This window comes from Dipodomys spectabilis, unplaced genomic scaffold (assembly GCF_019054845.1).
Source record: "Dipodomys spectabilis isolate Male_0828 unplaced genomic scaffold, ASM1905484v1 ptg000095l, whole genome shotgun sequence".
Lineage (NCBI taxonomy): Eukaryota > Metazoa > Chordata > Mammalia > Rodentia > Heteromyidae > Dipodomys > Dipodomys spectabilis.
The window spans coordinates 784,862-801,427 of NW_024870772.1; the positions used below are offsets into that span (position 1 = coordinate 784,862).

The 16,566-nt window shown below is 39.1% G+C and overlaps 1 protein-coding gene across 4 annotated transcripts; it reads left to right on the forward strand.

Moving 5' to 3' along the window:
* The first annotated feature begins 1,508 nt into the window (after positions 1 to 1,508).
* On the forward strand, positions 1,509 to 14,961 carry Fbxl3 (F-box and leucine rich repeat protein 3). Of its 4 annotated transcripts, none has more exons than XM_042685317.1 (5): positions 1,509 to 1,869; positions 5,462 to 5,813; positions 7,616 to 7,738; positions 10,335 to 10,506; positions 12,048 to 14,961. In XM_042685317.1, the coding sequence occupies exons 2-5, from the start codon at positions 5,466 to 5,468 to the stop codon at positions 12,689 to 12,691; spliced, it is 1,287 nt and encodes a 428-aa protein (XP_042541251.1). In that variant the 5' UTR covers positions 1,509 to 1,869; positions 5,462 to 5,465; the 3' UTR covers positions 12,692 to 14,961. The 4 variants fall into 4 exon arrangements, with proteins under 4 accessions (XP_042541251.1, XP_042541252.1, XP_042541250.1 ...); XM_042685318.1 differs by having other exon boundaries at positions 5,465 to 5,813; XM_042685316.1 differs by having other exon boundaries at positions 1,604 to 1,687.
* Positions 14,962 to 16,566: the final 1,605 nt, after the last annotated feature.

Sequence of the window (16,566 nt, forward strand, 5' to 3'; positions counted from 1 at the left end):
TTTAGGAAAGGGCTAGGTTTTAAAGACATATGTGGATGGAAGGTCACTTCTTGTTCTTCAGGGTGGGGGTTGGTGCATGACTTATGATTTTGCACATAAGGACATTTTACAGTTTTTTTCATTTTATTATCTTTAGTGTACAAAGTAGTTTCCACTTAACAAAGCAGTTGATATACAAACATCTTGATCAATGTCACAACTTGTGTATGTGTGGTGAAGGTTGAACTCTGGGTCTGTACATTGTTCCTGAGTTCTTTTCGCTCTACAATTTCGAGCTACTTCTGGTTTTCTGGTGGTTAACTAGAGATAGGAGTCTCATAGACTTTCCTGCATAGGTTGGCTTTGAACTGTAATCTTCAGATCTCAGCCTCCTAAGTAGCTAGGATTACAGGCGTGAGCCGCCATGCCCGGCAATGTCACCACTTTCAACATTCTCACCTATCTCTCCCAACCCACTCCTTTTGCGTTTCTTAATTTTATAGGGTATACATTGGATTCTTGACTGCATTCTTTCCCTCTTCTCTTCATTCCTGAACCCTTCTCTCCATGACCCTCTTCTACCCCTTTCAAGTACCTGCTTTCTGGTGCTAATTTTGTTGACCTCTGCCCTTGCTTTTCTAAGCAATTACACTATTTGAGTTCTCTCTTGAATCTACCATATTTAATACATTTGTATATATTTGCATACCACACAACACTTTTATTTACACGTTTATAAGCTAATGCTAACTTCCATGCATGAGGGGAAACAAGTAACCTTTGTCTCTCTCTGGGTCTGATTTCATTTAGTATTTTTTCCAGGTCTTTCCATTTCTTTACACACAATACAATACCATTCTTTCTGTCCCCAAAGCCAAACTTCGAAAAGAAAGCCAACTCGGTAGCAATTACCAAGACACCTTGAGATTCATAGATGGCTTCACCAGAGCTTTTTAACAATCTATTTCTTTACACCTTCCACACCCTTATGTGTTTTAGAAAAAAATATATATATATATATATTTACAAATTTCAGGAGTATGTGTACTTCATGAAGTACACATAAAAAAAGTAATAACTAGAAAAATAAAAAGACATCCGTGTGGGAACGTCTTTGAAAACAGACACCAGTACTTTAGATTTTTAGAATAAAAATCATCCGTGACCCGGAGCTGTCTGCTGTCACGACGTGACCGGTCACTTAGCCCACGTGATGCTCGCCCTCGGCGCCTGCGGGGTCGCTGCCAGCCGCCAGGGTCCGTCCGCAGGGTGGGGCCAGCTGTGGGTCCCGCCCGCTCCACCTCCCGGAACTGTCCCTCCTCGCTCGCGCTCAATCTGCCCCCCGCCCCCAAAGAAACCCTCAGCAATCCCTCTGCAGCGAGTCACGTCCCTCACCACCCGGAACGGAGGGGGCGGGGCCCGGGGCGCGCCCACGCCTAGCCAGGCGCGGCCCCGCCTGCCCGGCCCCACCTCCCGCGGACACGCGCCCGCCGGCCCTCGGGCGGAGACGCGCCCGCGAAAGCGCGCGCCCGCGAGCCCCGGCGCCATTTTGGATTCGGCATCTGAGCGGTGGGGAGAGAGAGGACCGACGCGTTGGCCGCCGTGCGCTGAGGGAAGTCTTTGGCGGGGGACGGGGAGCGCCAGGGCCCGGACGCCGACAGCGCAGGACCGAGGAGAGCTTCTTCCCCGGGCAGCCGCAGCCGCCAAGGTGGAGCCGCGTCGGCGCCCGCCGCGGGACCAGCGTCTCGGATGCGGGCGGAGCACGGGGGGCCGAGGCGGCGGGAGCGCGAAGCGGGGGCCCCGGGGGGCCTCATGTGAGAGCCGCGGGACCAGCCGCCGCCGTCCCCGGAGGTCGGGGAGGTGCGTGGGGGAAGCCGCCCCCGGCAGCAGGTAACGGCGGAGGGGCCGGGCCGGAGCCCGCGGAGAGCCGGGCTGCGGAGGTGGGGTGGGGCCGCGGGGGCTGGGGGGGGGGGCGGGCGAGCCGCGAGGCGGGGGCGGAGCCCAGGGGGCGGGGCTCGGGTGGGCCGCCCCTCCGGAACCCCCGCGGGACGCGGGCGCGGCCCTAGACCTTGGAACCGGCTTGGGGGCGTTGCCCCGCCGTGGCCGCTCCACAACATGTCAACAAGGCGGGGTGCGCGTGCGGGGCGGCGGCGCGCTCGGGCGGCGCGCGCGCGCAGGTAGCCGGGCAGAGATGGGGGTGTGGGGTGGACACACCGCGTGGTAGCAACACGAAGCGCAGCTCCGCGGCCGGGGCGCCGGGGAAATGTCAGGGAAAGCCCGGCCCCGGAGGTGGCGCTCCGGGGGGGGGGGGACCCCGCCCCCCGCCCGCCGCGTAGCCCAGTGGAAAACTTGGTCAACTTCGGGTGAGCGGCCTCCTTAGGCCTCTTCAGTGAGCCGCGTGAGGCCTGTGCAGCCTGTTAGGCAGCCAGGGGTCGGGGACACTGCCCAGCCCTGGGCTAGCCCGCATCGCCAAGCTAAGAGGAGAAAAATAGTCTTTTCTTGTTGTTAATGGTGTCGAATCGATTGGCCAAATGAAAGGTTTTTTTTTTTTTCTCTTCTTTCTGTTATCCCTCATCTATTTATAAAAATACCATTCCCTTCTTAGAAATTATCAGTGACCATTGGGAGTTAACTGTCTTGAGACGACTTCTATTATTGTATTCTTATATTCCAGCCAAAGAATGCGTTGTTGATGTTTATATTAATTAAACAGAACACCATGAACTTAATCTGAATCAGGAACTTTAGTATTAAGTACACGCTTAAAAAAAACTTCCTGTATGCCGAGTATACGTAAATGTGCCCAAGACAGTGAGAGACACCCAGATTAGTGTACTCTTCAATTAATGATCAAGTTGACCACTCCTCTCAGACTTGTGGAATGCTAACCCAAGCTCACTGATTCCCTGAGTTGCTCAACTGGTCTGTACTCTTTCTCTTATTTGCATTTTGGCACTTGACAATAATAACCAAAAGCCCTTGCTGCCATAGTCGCATTATTTAGGACCTGAAACACTGCATGAAGTTCACCCAGCCCTGGAAGCCTGGTTTTGGTTTATGCATATAGAAGTATTGTCCTGCTTGATCCTCACTCAAATATAGAATGTATATACTAAGAGATTAAAAAGTCCATCGATGGAAAATTTTTTGTGTACAGGTCCATGCTGGCGCTTGACCTCAAGGCCTAGGCACTGTCCCTTACCAGTTTTACTCAAAGATGGTGCTTACCATCCACTCACACATCCAGGTCTTGCTTTTTACTTGTTAATTGGAGATAAGAGTCTCTGGGACTTTTCTACTGGAATGGCTTCCAACCATGATTCTCAGATCTCAGCCTGCTATTGAGTAGGTAGGATTAGAGGCATGAGTCACCTGCATCCAGCCTAAATTATTTAACTTTGTGTACAGCAGAGCTGCATGTGTAGATATTATAAAATACTTATGAAAGCATTGGAAGTTTTTGCATAAATGAGACTAAATTGGACAAAATGCGTTTTAAATTATTTTTTTGTCAGTTGTGGGACTAGAACTCGGGGCTTGGGGTCTGTCCCTTATCTTTTTTTGTTGAAGGCTAGCACTGTAACCACTTAGAGCCATAGCTCTACTTCCTGTTTTTGGTGGTTAATTGCAGGTAAGAGTATCATGGACTTTCCTGCCCAGTCTGGCTGCTCAGTCTGGCTTTAAACCACAATCCTCAGATCTTAGCCTTCTGAGTAGCAAGGATTATAGACGTTGGGCAAGGGTAGCAAAATACTTGTTCGTTGACCCAGTTGTACTTGCTAAAATTAAAGTAAATCTTCAAGATAAGTTGAAGCAGAAAAATGGGTCATAATGACATTCTGTCTCTACTTTTAGTGTAACATTATTATTAGAATTTTATGTTAAAACACGGCACTGTATTATTTTTTCCTTAATACCTTTAAAAAACTATAGAGTTAAGTTTCAATTTTCCATAAAAGTAACCTGTTGCTGTCATGTCTGTCATGCTGTCCTCTCTTCCTTTTCCCCTGCTTGGTAGATTTACATCACCTTATTCAGTTAAAATTAGACACAATGAGGAATAGGCCCCTGCTTCACAGCCCAGTGGAATACTTGGTCAGTTTTTGGTGAGCAGCCGCAAACCTGTTTTAGTATCATTGTTCACCTTTTATTGTGTGCTTCAATGACTTTGACATTGGACTCCATTTCTAAACTAGAGTTCAATAGTCTGTCCTTTCAAAAGCCCTCCTATTTGATTTCTCATAAGAACCCTTAATCTTAATATCCTATATTAGAAACTGAGACACAGGACAGTCTTGTAATTTGCTCAAAGCCACATAACCAGTGACAAATAGGGTAGGATTTAGATCCAAGCCCAAGTTTTGTTTTTTTGTTTGTTGTCGGTTGTGGGGCTTGAACTCTGGGCCTGGGTGCTGTCCCTCAGCTCTTCAGCTCAAGGGGAGCGCTCTACTGCTTGAGCTCCAATGCCACTTCCATAGATTCAAGTCCAAGTAAAGATTATTTTTCAAAGAAACAAACTGAATGAAGGTAGTAAGAATATACACACGACCACTACACATAGTGGTCTTTCAGAAACATATAATGGGGAAAATGTCTAACAGTAAGTGATGAGAAGAGAAGCCCTATTGCTAGAACAAATGCATCATCAGAGCTGTGTTTGCTTCTCTTTTCTTTCTTTCTTGTTTTATTCTTTTTTCTGCTACTGGTGATCAAATCCAAGTGTGGAGCATCTACAAATACTTTACCTCTGGACTACACCTCCAGCCTAGGTATACTTGAAATAAGCTGAAGTTAGTAATTTCTATCAGTAGTACATATTACAGGCTATTCACTGTGGAAAATAGTTGACTGCTTAATTCATACCCTTTCTGGTGGTTCTTGGGGAATATGGTCTGTTTTGAATTCAAGAACAGCAGGAATTTTAAAATGATTTTAATAAACTTTTAGAAAGTATAGCTTTATTTTCCTGTGTATTCATTTTGGTTGACTATAACTTTTAAGATGTAAAGGTTTCGTTTTAAAATCATAGGTAATACATGTGTAAATGTTTAAAAAAAAAAAAAAGAAACATCTACCAGAAATGAATAGTTGGTCTCCAGTGGTGTTTTTTTTATTTTATTTTGATAATTCTTAAAAATCACTGGTCTAGTTCTTTGTACATAGTTGTGTTTCAATATACAAATACACATCCATGGGCTGGGAAGGTGGCTCAGTGGTAGAGTGCTTGCCTTGCATGCATGAGGTCCTGGGTTTGATTCCTCAGCACCACATAAGCAGAAAAAGCTGGAAGTGGCACTGTAGCTCAAGTGGTAGAGTGTTAGCCTTGAGCTGAAGAGCTAAGGGGCAGCAGCCAGGCCCAGAGTTCAGGCCCCATAACCAACAACAACAACAACAAAACAAAACAAAACAAATACACATCCAATGACAGAAAAATTAATTTGGTTTCATTGCTGTTATAATGAGAATGGTTCATTTTTCCAAGTAGGATGAAACGAGGAGGAAGAGATAGTGAGCATAATTCATCTGAAGAAGGTACTGCAGAAAAATCAAAGAAACTGAGGACTACAAATGAGCATTCTCAAACTTGCGATTGGGGCAATCTCCTTCAGGACATTATTCTCCAAGTATTTAAGTATTTGCCTCTTCTTGACCGGGCTCATGCCTCACAAGTTTGCCGCAACTGGAATCAGGTATTTCACATGCCTGACTTGTGGAGGTGTTTTGAATTTGAACTGAATCAGCCAGCTACATCTTACTTAAAAGCTACACATCCAGAGCTGATTAAACAGATAATTAAAAGACATTCAAACCATCTACAGTACGTCAGCTTCAAGGTAATACTTTAACATCTTCTCTTAAGAAATAAAGCAATTTTGGTGTTTTTGATCTCACTGCTAAGAGATCTTCAAATCTATAGGTGGCATAAAAAATTTAAAAGGCTTAGTTTGATATGTTTCAGAGAAAAATAGAAAGGATGCATGGAAATATACCATAGGAACTGCTGCTTTTCTTTGCTGTAAGGGGCAACTTGGAACTGATACCATGTTAAGGTAAAATTGAGGTGGCCTTTCAAGATATCTAGAAAGCACAGCTTTGAATGTATGTATATGAGTACAGAGACTTTAATGTCCTTTTAGAAACAGTGAAATATGGGCAGGCTTACTGAATCTGTTGAGACAGGCATCACATTTTTAAGCAAATCAAGTGACACTTACAAGTACGTGTTGAAAAGTGAGGCATGCTAAAGGTGGTGGTACATCTGTAATCCAAACCTTCAGAAAGCTAAGGCCAGCTTGGGCTTTGCAGTAGAACCCTTGTTTCAGATAAAGTGAAACAAGTTTTTTCAATCACCAAGGAAAAATAAGATAATGATACCTGATTTACCGATATGTATCAGTTGTTAAAAGGGCAGAATTAGATTTAGATAAAGCAATGGTTCTTAACCTACAGCTTCATATCATAACTTAAACACTCATCTTCTTTTCAAGAATGTCATTTCCTCTTAGGTGGACCTTGTGTCCAAGGAGAAGATGATACTCGGTAATGGGAATGGTTGAGCAGACTGTGGCAATGTTCCCAAATACATAAAAACATTTTGGATATTAGAGGTGTGGATTGTCAAGTATAGTCCCACCCCACTGCCACCCTGGAAATAAAAAAAAGCCAAGTTAAGTTTGAGTTTCAGATACTTTTTTAGCAGAGTACTAGTCGTTCTCAAACTTGATGTGCAATAAATAGAATCACCTACAGGGCATATAAGACAAAGGTTGTTGGGGCCCATTCTTGATTTGGAAATGGTGCTATGTGGCTCAAGCAGTACAGTGCTTGCCTTGAGCTGAAGAGCTCGCCCAGAGTTCAAGCCCCATGACCGACCCCCAAAAAAAAAGTTTCATTCACATGGTCTGGATGTGCATGAGACTTTGTGCTTCTTAAATTCTTCGGTGAATTTGATGTTGCTAGTCCAGAGATCACATTTTAAGAACCTAATTGTAATATAAATTAGTATATTTGTTTTTACCTAGCTGTTCGCTGTAATATGATTTTTAGTTTAGGGAGCAGCTAACTTTTCCTTTGGGGGGTTGGGAATGTATTTTTTTCCTTTTTTTTTCTCCGTAATTCCTCTTTCTAGTGGTGTTTCAGCAGAGGAATGTGTAATGTGTGATAGCAGAGCTACTTAACAATTTTTTGGTTCAGATTTGCACTTGATTAGTGAACATTGTTACTTTGCTAAATTATTTCCATTAAAAATTTTAATTATGAATCCAAATTGTGGTTTGTCTCAACATTATGAATAGTCATTAATTTCTTGAAATGTTTTAACATATGCACTGTATTTCATCTATTATTTGATCTACCAAATACAGTTTTCACACTACAAATTGCTTTATTCCCTTAGTTTATACAGTCGTCTTAGTTGTTTCAACACTAAATATATAATAGTGAAAAAGCTATCTTGACAATTGCACTTATAATTTCTCAGGAGCATTTAAGCCTGAAGTTGTAGGAGACAGCATAATTAAAAGAATGTTCTTTAAAATATAATGGAGCGAAGAAACAATGTTTCTGCTTTTGTAAAGTGAAGCTATATCAAAGAAATGTAAATATGTGCATCAGTAAAGATGTTTTCTTTTCTAAGGTGGACAGCAGCAAAGAATCAGCTGAAGCAGCTTGTGATATATTATCACAACTTGTGAATTGCTCTTTAAAAACACTTGGACTTATTTCAACTGCTCGGCCAAGCTTTATGGATTTACCAAAGGTATCTGCTCGTTACTGAGAATCCAGTTAAAGCCTAAATATTTCTTATATGTATAATGAGAGTTTAAGAAAAGTAGCATGTGTAATGGAAAGCCAATTATGAGAATGTTAACATAGTATTTTCAGAATAATTTTTAAAATCACTTTGTGTATCTTCATTGGTAATATTAAAGAGAAAATTGATTTGAAGATTTTCTAGAAAGGGCTAAAGGAAAGCAAAACAGAACAAACATTAGAAAAAGGGGAGTGTAGATACTCCTTTTTAGCCTGCAGAACAGATTGGTGAGGTTAGAATCAAAGAAGAGAATATTAATATTGAAGGCAGATGTAGTCTACTAAAATAAATTTCTGGCAAGTGTTCTATGAAGATTTATTTTTGAAGAAAGTATGGCCTGGCTTTTAACTCTATATTTCAAGAATATATATTTTGTGAAGAATTAATTGCTAAATTCACATGTATGTTCTAACATGATCTTTTATACAATTGGAGATAGTTTTACTCTTAACAGCTTATCTCTTAAAATAGAAAAATGAAATTAAGTATTTATAGATAACATACATATATTTAAGTATATACATATAACATACACATACATAATATCTGTATGCTAAGGATAGATAATAATTTGAAGCATTTTTCAGCGTTACCTCAAGATACTTCAGTCAGGCACTGGTGGCTCACACCTGTAATCCTAGCTACTCAGGAGGCTGAGATTGGAGGATTGCGGTTCAAAGCCAGCCTGGGCAGGAAAGTCCGTGAGACTCTTTTATCTCCAATTAACCACCAGAAAACCTGAAGTGGTACTGGGGCTCAAGTGGCAGAGTGCTAGCCTTGAGCTGAAGAGCTGAGGGACAGTGCCCAAGCCCAGAGTTCAAGCCCTACAACCAACAACAACAACAAAATTTTTTTTTGAACTCTGGGCCTGGGTGCTGTCCCTCAGCTCTTTAGCTCAAGGTGAACACTCCACCACTTGAGCCACAACACCACTTCCGGTTTTCTGGTGATTAATTGGAGAAAAAGAGTCTCTTGGACTTTCCTACCCAGGCTGGCTTTGAACTGCAATCCTCCAATCTCAGTCTCAAGAGTAATGAACAAGTGTTAGCCAATGGCACCTGGCTAAAACAAAAAAATTATGTATATCTATCTATACATACACACTTCAGAAAATACCTGATTGTTTAATTTACTAGTGTGATTGAAGAAGGAGTATTACTAACGTGTATGTAATACCTGGGTGTTCTTATTAAATAGCAATACCTTTTTTTCAAAGGTCTTTAATGTTTTAAAAGTTTCATTAAATTTGTAGATTTTTAGATAAAAATATTTTTCCCATAGACTAAATAAGGGAAACACAAGAAAATCTGCTCATTTTAACACTTTAAGATTCTAAGTTACGGTGGTTTTCAGACTTAATTGTGCATAAATTTTAGTTTACTAGTCCAAATTGAGTGATTCCAATTCTCTCTCCCTCAGATAGTCTAGATGATTCAAATCATAATGCTCTACATGATTTAGTACCACCTTCAAGTATCACATCTGAAAGGAAATGTTCTGAGTTGATATTCTGTGTGACCATCATAGTTAAATGCATGTATTCCACATATAACCTAATTTAAGATACAGAGTATTAAAAGTATGTGGAACAGGGGGCTGGGAAGGTGGCTCAGTAGTAGAGTGCTTGCCTTGCATGCATGAGGCCCTGGGTTCAATTCCTTAGCACCACATAGGCAGAAAAAGCTGGAAGTGGTGCTGTGGCTCAAGTGGTAGAGCACTAGCCTTGAGCTGAAGAGCTGAGGGACAGTGCCCAGGCCCAGAGTTCAGGCACCATGACTGGCAAAAAAAAAAAAAAAATGTATATGGAACATAGTTTTTTGTCTTAATTTGGAGTTACTGTACTATCATGTGTAATACTAGCTTGAGAATTCTAGCTGGGACTGCTTCTTTATTACATAGGCCTAGGTTGATTCTATTCAAATTAAGTAGACATATTCAAATTAAATAGAACACTTGCAGAGATTATAATTTTATTTAAATATAATTTTAGCAGTTTTAAAATCAATTTTTATATGACCTTTCATGTTCTAAATTAATCATAGCTTTTGAGTTGATTGACTTAGAATTTTTAGTGATTGTGTCAGTAGTTACTGCTATTCTAATAGTCATTAGTATTTGGGGCACTGGTACAAATAAGATTTCCATTGTTGGTTGGCTGTGTTTAATTTTTTTTCAGGGCAATGCAGTACTAGGATTTGAACTCAGAGCTTTGTGCTTACTAGGAAGCCTACAACTAGAACCACACATATAGTTTCCAGACATGATGAAGTGTCCAGAGATTCTTATTCTGAATTGCAGCATTACAGTGATTTAAGTGGCATGCTGAAAATTAAAATTAATTTTTCTCCCACAAGTATCCCAGAGATGGAAGTTAGTGACTTTTTTTTGGCCATACTTCCATTAACAGAGTGCAGGGTGTTATTTAACAGTTTTGAAATTTATCACTAGAATTCAGATGAACCATACTAGGGAATGTTTTGTTCATTTCTAAAAAAATTATTTCAAAAAATCGAAACAGTATTTTCATGTTTTTGCTTTCCAGTCTCACTTTATCTCTGCACTGACAGTTGTGTTTGTAAACTCCAAATCCCTGTCCTCGCTCAAGATAGATGATACCCCAGTAGATGATCCATCCCTCAAAGTGCTGGTGGCCAACAACAGCGATACGCTCAAGTTGCTAAAAATGAGCAGCTGTCCTCATGTTTCTCCAGCAGGTATGTTGTGGTTTTTTTTTGTTTTCCAGACACATTTTAATAAAATACATTGACTTGTTCATCAAATAAAATAAACCTCAATAGTTTTGTTAACTTGCAGATTTGTTTGCACTGTTTTATCTCTTCTGCTTAGACACTGACTTTCAGCTTATTTTCCAGTTATTTTATTTGGCATGTGCAAGAAAATCAGTAATTGGGGTGGGGGACACCTAGGGCCATATATACATTTTTGTAAAGGAAATATCCATAGTGTTCCAGCTGGAACTAGGAAACCTTAGAGTAATTCACAGATGCTTAGTAAAGAGGTTGTTTGTAAAGGTCTAGGCAGGGTTAAGAGAAAAATACCAAGGAATAGTGCAAGGTCTTAGGGTTATTCCTATTGTTTCCAGTAGGCTGATGGTTCTTTTGCTCCATTTGGATAGAAATTATAAATAGTAAAGTGTAGATTGGGAGAATAGTGTGTTGAGGCCAGCTGGGCAAAACATTAGCAACTCCCATCTCATCTCAGTAAGTCAGAAGTGTTAGTACAAGCCTTTGATCCTAGACATGTGGGAGCCAAAGATAGGATTGTGGTCTTGAGACTGGCCCTGGGCAAAATATGCCATCTTCCTGAAAATTAAGTTAAAAAAAATACTGGGGCCTGGTTCAAGTAATAGAGCACTTGCCTAGCAAGCAAGAGTCACAGAGTTCAAATTGCTGGAAATAGGCAATAAATGAGGCACCCATACTTGGCTTTACTGTGATAAATCATACTTGCTTATAGCATATTTTTAAGATGGCAGTTATTAATAAATGATTTTTTTGACATGATAAATGGACTTTATTAGGATTTAGAGTTGGTTTCAATTTTTTATTTTGGTTGGTTGTGGAGCTTGAACTTGGGGGCCTGGGTACTGTCCTTGAGCTCTTTTTGCTCAAGGCCAGTGCTCTACCACTTTGAGCCACAGTGCCACCTGTGATTTTCAGGTGATTAATTGGAGATAAGAGTCTTATGGACTTTTCTATCTAGGCTAGCTTTGAACCATAATACTCAGAGCTCAGCCTCCTGGTAGCTAGGATTACAGGCATGAGCCACCAACACCAGGCACAGTTTCAATTTTTTATAGTGAAAGTGATTTAAAATGTTTGTGACTCACCTTCTGCTAATTTAACATCACAACTGAATTAAATTGCATAGTTGTTTTTGTTTTTTTGTGTCAGTTCTGGGGTTTGAACTCAGAGCCTGGACACTGTCCCTGAGCTTTTTTGCTTAAGGCTAGTGCTCTTCACTTAAGCCACAACTACACTTCTGGCATTTGGTCGTTAATTGAAGATAAGAAACTCACATACTTTCTTGCCTGTTCTGGCTTTGAACTGTTATTCTCAGATCTCACCTTCCTGAGTAGCTAGGATTACAGGCATAAGAAGCTACTGGAACCTATCTATTGCATTATTATTTGAAAGTGGAAATAAAGCAAAATCTGTGAGATGTGCACTTATATTTTTCAACAGATTAATTTGTAAAGCTTATAAATAATGAGATTCTTTTTTCTTCTTCCAAGGTATCCTTTGTGTGGCTGATCAGTGTCATGGCTTACGAGAACTGGCGTTGAACTATCACTTATTAAGTGATGAGTTGCTACTTGCTCTATCTTCTGAAAAACACGTTCGTTTAGAACATTTGCGCATTGATGTGGTCAGTGAGAACCCTGGACAGACACACTTCCATAGTATTCAGAAGAGCAGCTGGGATGCTTTCATCAAACATTCACCCAAAGTCAATTTAGTGATGTATTTTTTCTTATATGAAGAGGAATTTGACCCATTCTTTCGTTATGAAATACCTGCCACTCACCTTTACTTTGGGAGATCAGTAAGCAAAGATGTACTAGGCCGAGTAGGAATGACATGCCCTAGGCTAGTTGAACTAGTAGTGTGTGCTAATGGATTACGACCCCTTGATGAAGAGTTAATTCGCATTGCAGAACGTTGCAAAAACTTGTCAGCTATTGGACTGGGAGAATGTGAAGTGTCATGTAGCGCCTTTGTTGAGTTTGTGAAGATGTGTGGTGGCCGCCTGTCTCAGTTATCCATTATGGAAGAAGTATTAATTCCTGACCAAAAGTATAGCTTGGAGCAGATTCATTGGGAAGTTTCTAAGCATCTTGGAAGGGTATGGTTTCCAGACATGATGCCCACTTGGTAAGGACCTCATGATGTACAGCATAATGAATAGCACCCTAATTTCAAGCAAATGTATTATAGTAAAAGTCTGCTGTAGTTCGAATATAATTCTATTCTTTTGTAGCACAGAAATTTGATATCTTAAATATACTGGTATGTTTGTTGGAAGACCTACAAATCAGTTAGGGTCAGAAAACTCCATCTGTTTCTTTAGCATAATAGTAGTCAAATCTGAATTTCGTTTTTAAATGTGGTTTCATATTTGAAAGTAATAACCAGTTACAAAGATTGAACAGTCATAATCTGAAAGAAATGCAACCTATGTATTATAATATCTTAGAAGTGAGTACTAATAAGTTTTCTGAAATGTTCTCTATGCATTTTTTAAAAAATGTAAACTTGACATTTTAGGGTTTTCAGTTATAAATACACCTGTTCTAAGGTGTTTAATATAGCTCAGGAAAGTGAGCATTTTGTGAGAAAAACTTAGCTTATATTGTATCTATTGGAAAAGATTAGTTGAATGTTTTCTAATGTTATACAGTTATTTAAAAAGTACAAAGGTTTATATAGCTAATTGGAACCTTTAGAAAACTGGTGTCACAGAATGGTTATTATAGAAGGATAGTATGGAGCCAAGATCAAATTAAGAGAAAGTAATTGGAATATAAGGCAGTATTTAGCTTTGTATAAACATTTAGGTTTCCTCTAATCTGCTAAACCATGTAAGTTCTTTTCTCTGATCTGTTACTATGTATATGACACTTTATTGTATGTAAAGTAAGGAATGCGTAACCAGTTTTCTTATGTTTTATCTTTGTTTAAACTAGTTTTTTAAGTATTACATAATAATTAAAATTAAAATCTTACCTACTTTAAAAAAAAAGCCAAATTGAGATAATTAAAGTTAGAACTTTAAAATGTTTATAAATCGTTTCTATGAAAAAATTAGTCTCCAGTGAATTTTAGTGATGGCTCATTTTTCCATTTTGGAATTACATAGTTATCTAAATAGAACTTTAAAAAAAAACAAAAAAAAAATGGAACACCGGTATAGTTCATCATAAACAGAAAATTAAAATGAGGTTAAAGTTTTTAGTCATATTTTTGAGGTCAGTATTGCACAGTGAATTGGAAAATTTTAATAGAAAAATGTCTACAGTTTTGTGATTAAGTTGGCTCAAACCAATACATTATTTAATGTAGGCAACTTTTTGTCTTTCCCTCATATGAATAAAGGAAATCCCCTGCATTCATTTTAGAGTCTGTACATATAGAGTACTAAGTTTTGGTCTATATTTAGAGGTTTTTTAAGATATTATATATAATTTGGTTCTCAGAACTAGTATTAGTAGATTACTCTTCTAAGGGAAATTAGAAGTGATGTTAATGTATTCCAGTGGAATATATTAATGCTTGATATGGCTCTCTTTAGTAGTGTGACTTTTAGGAAGTATCTTGCTAATTAAATGGAAGCTAACAATCTTAAAATAGATGGCTTTCCTAACAACAGGAATTTCCAGGCTCCTGTGGCTCATGCCACAGGAGACCTGGAAGCTTGAGGTTCAAAGTCAGTCAGGGCAGAAAAGTGTGAGACTCCCATCTTTTATTAAGCAGCAACATACCTGATTGGAGCCATGACTCAAGTCAGAGTTCCAGCTATAAGCTATCAAGCTGCATGAAAGTGAGGCATTGAGTTCAAGCCCCTGTACTGGCACCAAAAAAATTAAAAAAGAAAAAAGGAAAAAAAATAAGGTAATAATGGTTTTGCATACATGATTTATGCTTTTCAAAAACGATGGTATATTCTTTCAGCTGCACAGAAATGAGAAAAAGGTTGCACTTGAAAATTAAGTGCAATTATGGTATTTCCCCTTATAAATAGTAAAAAAAAAAAAAAAAAAAAAACTTTAAAGGAATACTTGTATTAGTGGATGAGTTTTTTTTAAGAACTTTGGAAATGGATTTGACAGTACATATAAATCAGTTCTACTAACCAAAGTTTATTTGAAAATTTACTTTTTGTACAAATTAAATTACATAATGCTTGAAATACTTATATGTCACTTTATAAACAAAATAGCACTTATTTGTTTATATTGTAAAGTATATGTAAAATGCTTTTATCAATTTGAGAATAAAAATAGTTACTATAATATTGTTGCATTATTATAATCTTAACTATGTAACCATATATTCTTTAAAACTAGTTAAACTTACAAATCAGTAGTTTTAGTTTTAAGTCTATATTTGGATATAATTTTTCAGCTGTGGTAGGCTGCCTTCTTTGAAGAAAGATTAAGCACATGGGCTCTGTACTTAAAATAAGCTCTGATGCCTATAAAATTTACCATGAAATATGTATTTTCCAAAATTGTGTGCAGAAAATGATTACAAATAAAGAATAGGACCAGGCTCTAGGGCTGACACTGTACTCCTATCTATTCAGGAGGCTGAGAGAAAAGCCTGAGAGATTACATCCCAAGTAACCAGCAAAAAACCAAAACGGGTTCAGGAGGCTGAGATCCAAAGGTCATGATTCAAAGCCAGCTCAGGCAGAAAAGTATGAAATTCCTGTCTGCAATCCACTAAAGAGCCAGAAGTGGAAATGTGGTTCAAGTGGTAGTGTCAGTCTTGAGTGAAAAAGCCAAGTGAGAGTGCAAGTCCCTGAGATCAAGCCCCAGTACCAGTGCACGTGCATACACATGCATGCCTCAGGTGTGATAGTTAAGGAATAATTTTTCTGCATATTAACATTTTTATAAGTGTGACTTACTACTTAAAAATCCAGTTACGTTTTAAAGAGTTCTTCAACTGGCTAGACTGTGTCCCAGTACTGGACACTGTCCCTTAGCTTTTTCGCTCAAGGCTAGCACTCTTACCACTTGACCCACAGCTCTGGCTTTTTTGGTGGTTAACAAGAGTCTCACAGTCATTTTTGCCGGGGGTTGGCTTTGAACTGTCACCGCAGATCTCAGTTTCCTGATAGCTAGGATTACAGTTGTGAACCACCATTGTCGAGCTGGCTTGTTTTTGAGATTAGGGTTTCAGTAACTTTTGCCCATGCTGGTCTGAAATTGAGATTTTCGTTTGCCTCCTGAATAGCTGGGATTATGTGCATGTCCCACCACAACCAACCCTTTCTGAATTTTGAAAAGTAGCTAATATTCATTGGTGGTTCCAAGAAATAGTTATTTTTATCTTTTGACTTTATTAGGTGACACTCTGGGTATACTTTTCCAATGTCTAGCCATTTATTGTAAAGCCCTAATATTCAGACTCACAAAGACATGGTTTCTTTTAAAGGAAATATTTATACATTTATAACTTAAAGCTAACAATAAAATAGAAATCACATTTAATTTACACAGTAACTCAAGGAGCAGCAACATGTAATTAGCAGATTCCTGCCTCAGGTTGGTTTGGGTTTCTCAGTTAACATTTGAAAACTTGCTCTTGAATAGTCATTGTTTTCCTTTGAAAAAGGCTTGAAAGATTTAAGTCTTAGAAATGTTTACTGAGTGCCATGTATCTGTTTTAGCCACCTGAATCTATATAGTACTTTCTCAGAACTTCATTTAGTGTTCTCAAGAACAATGAAAATACCTTAAATGGCTTTTAACACAAAATTTAGAATCTTTCTCTAAAACCCAAGTTCCAGGTTACAGATATCCTCATTTTATTTGGTATGGAACTAAGTTCTGTGACTTTCAATTGACACAAACCTGGTATAACAATCTCTTCTTATAGGTCCAACAGTTCTGGAAATCCAGAGTAATTTCAATAATCTGGTAAAAATTTGTGTTATGCAGGTTTAGCCACTAGATGGTGCTAATGTAATGATCCAGTTTTCCCGTGACATTGTGAAGATCCTTTAGCAGGTTAAGGAGGCAGCAT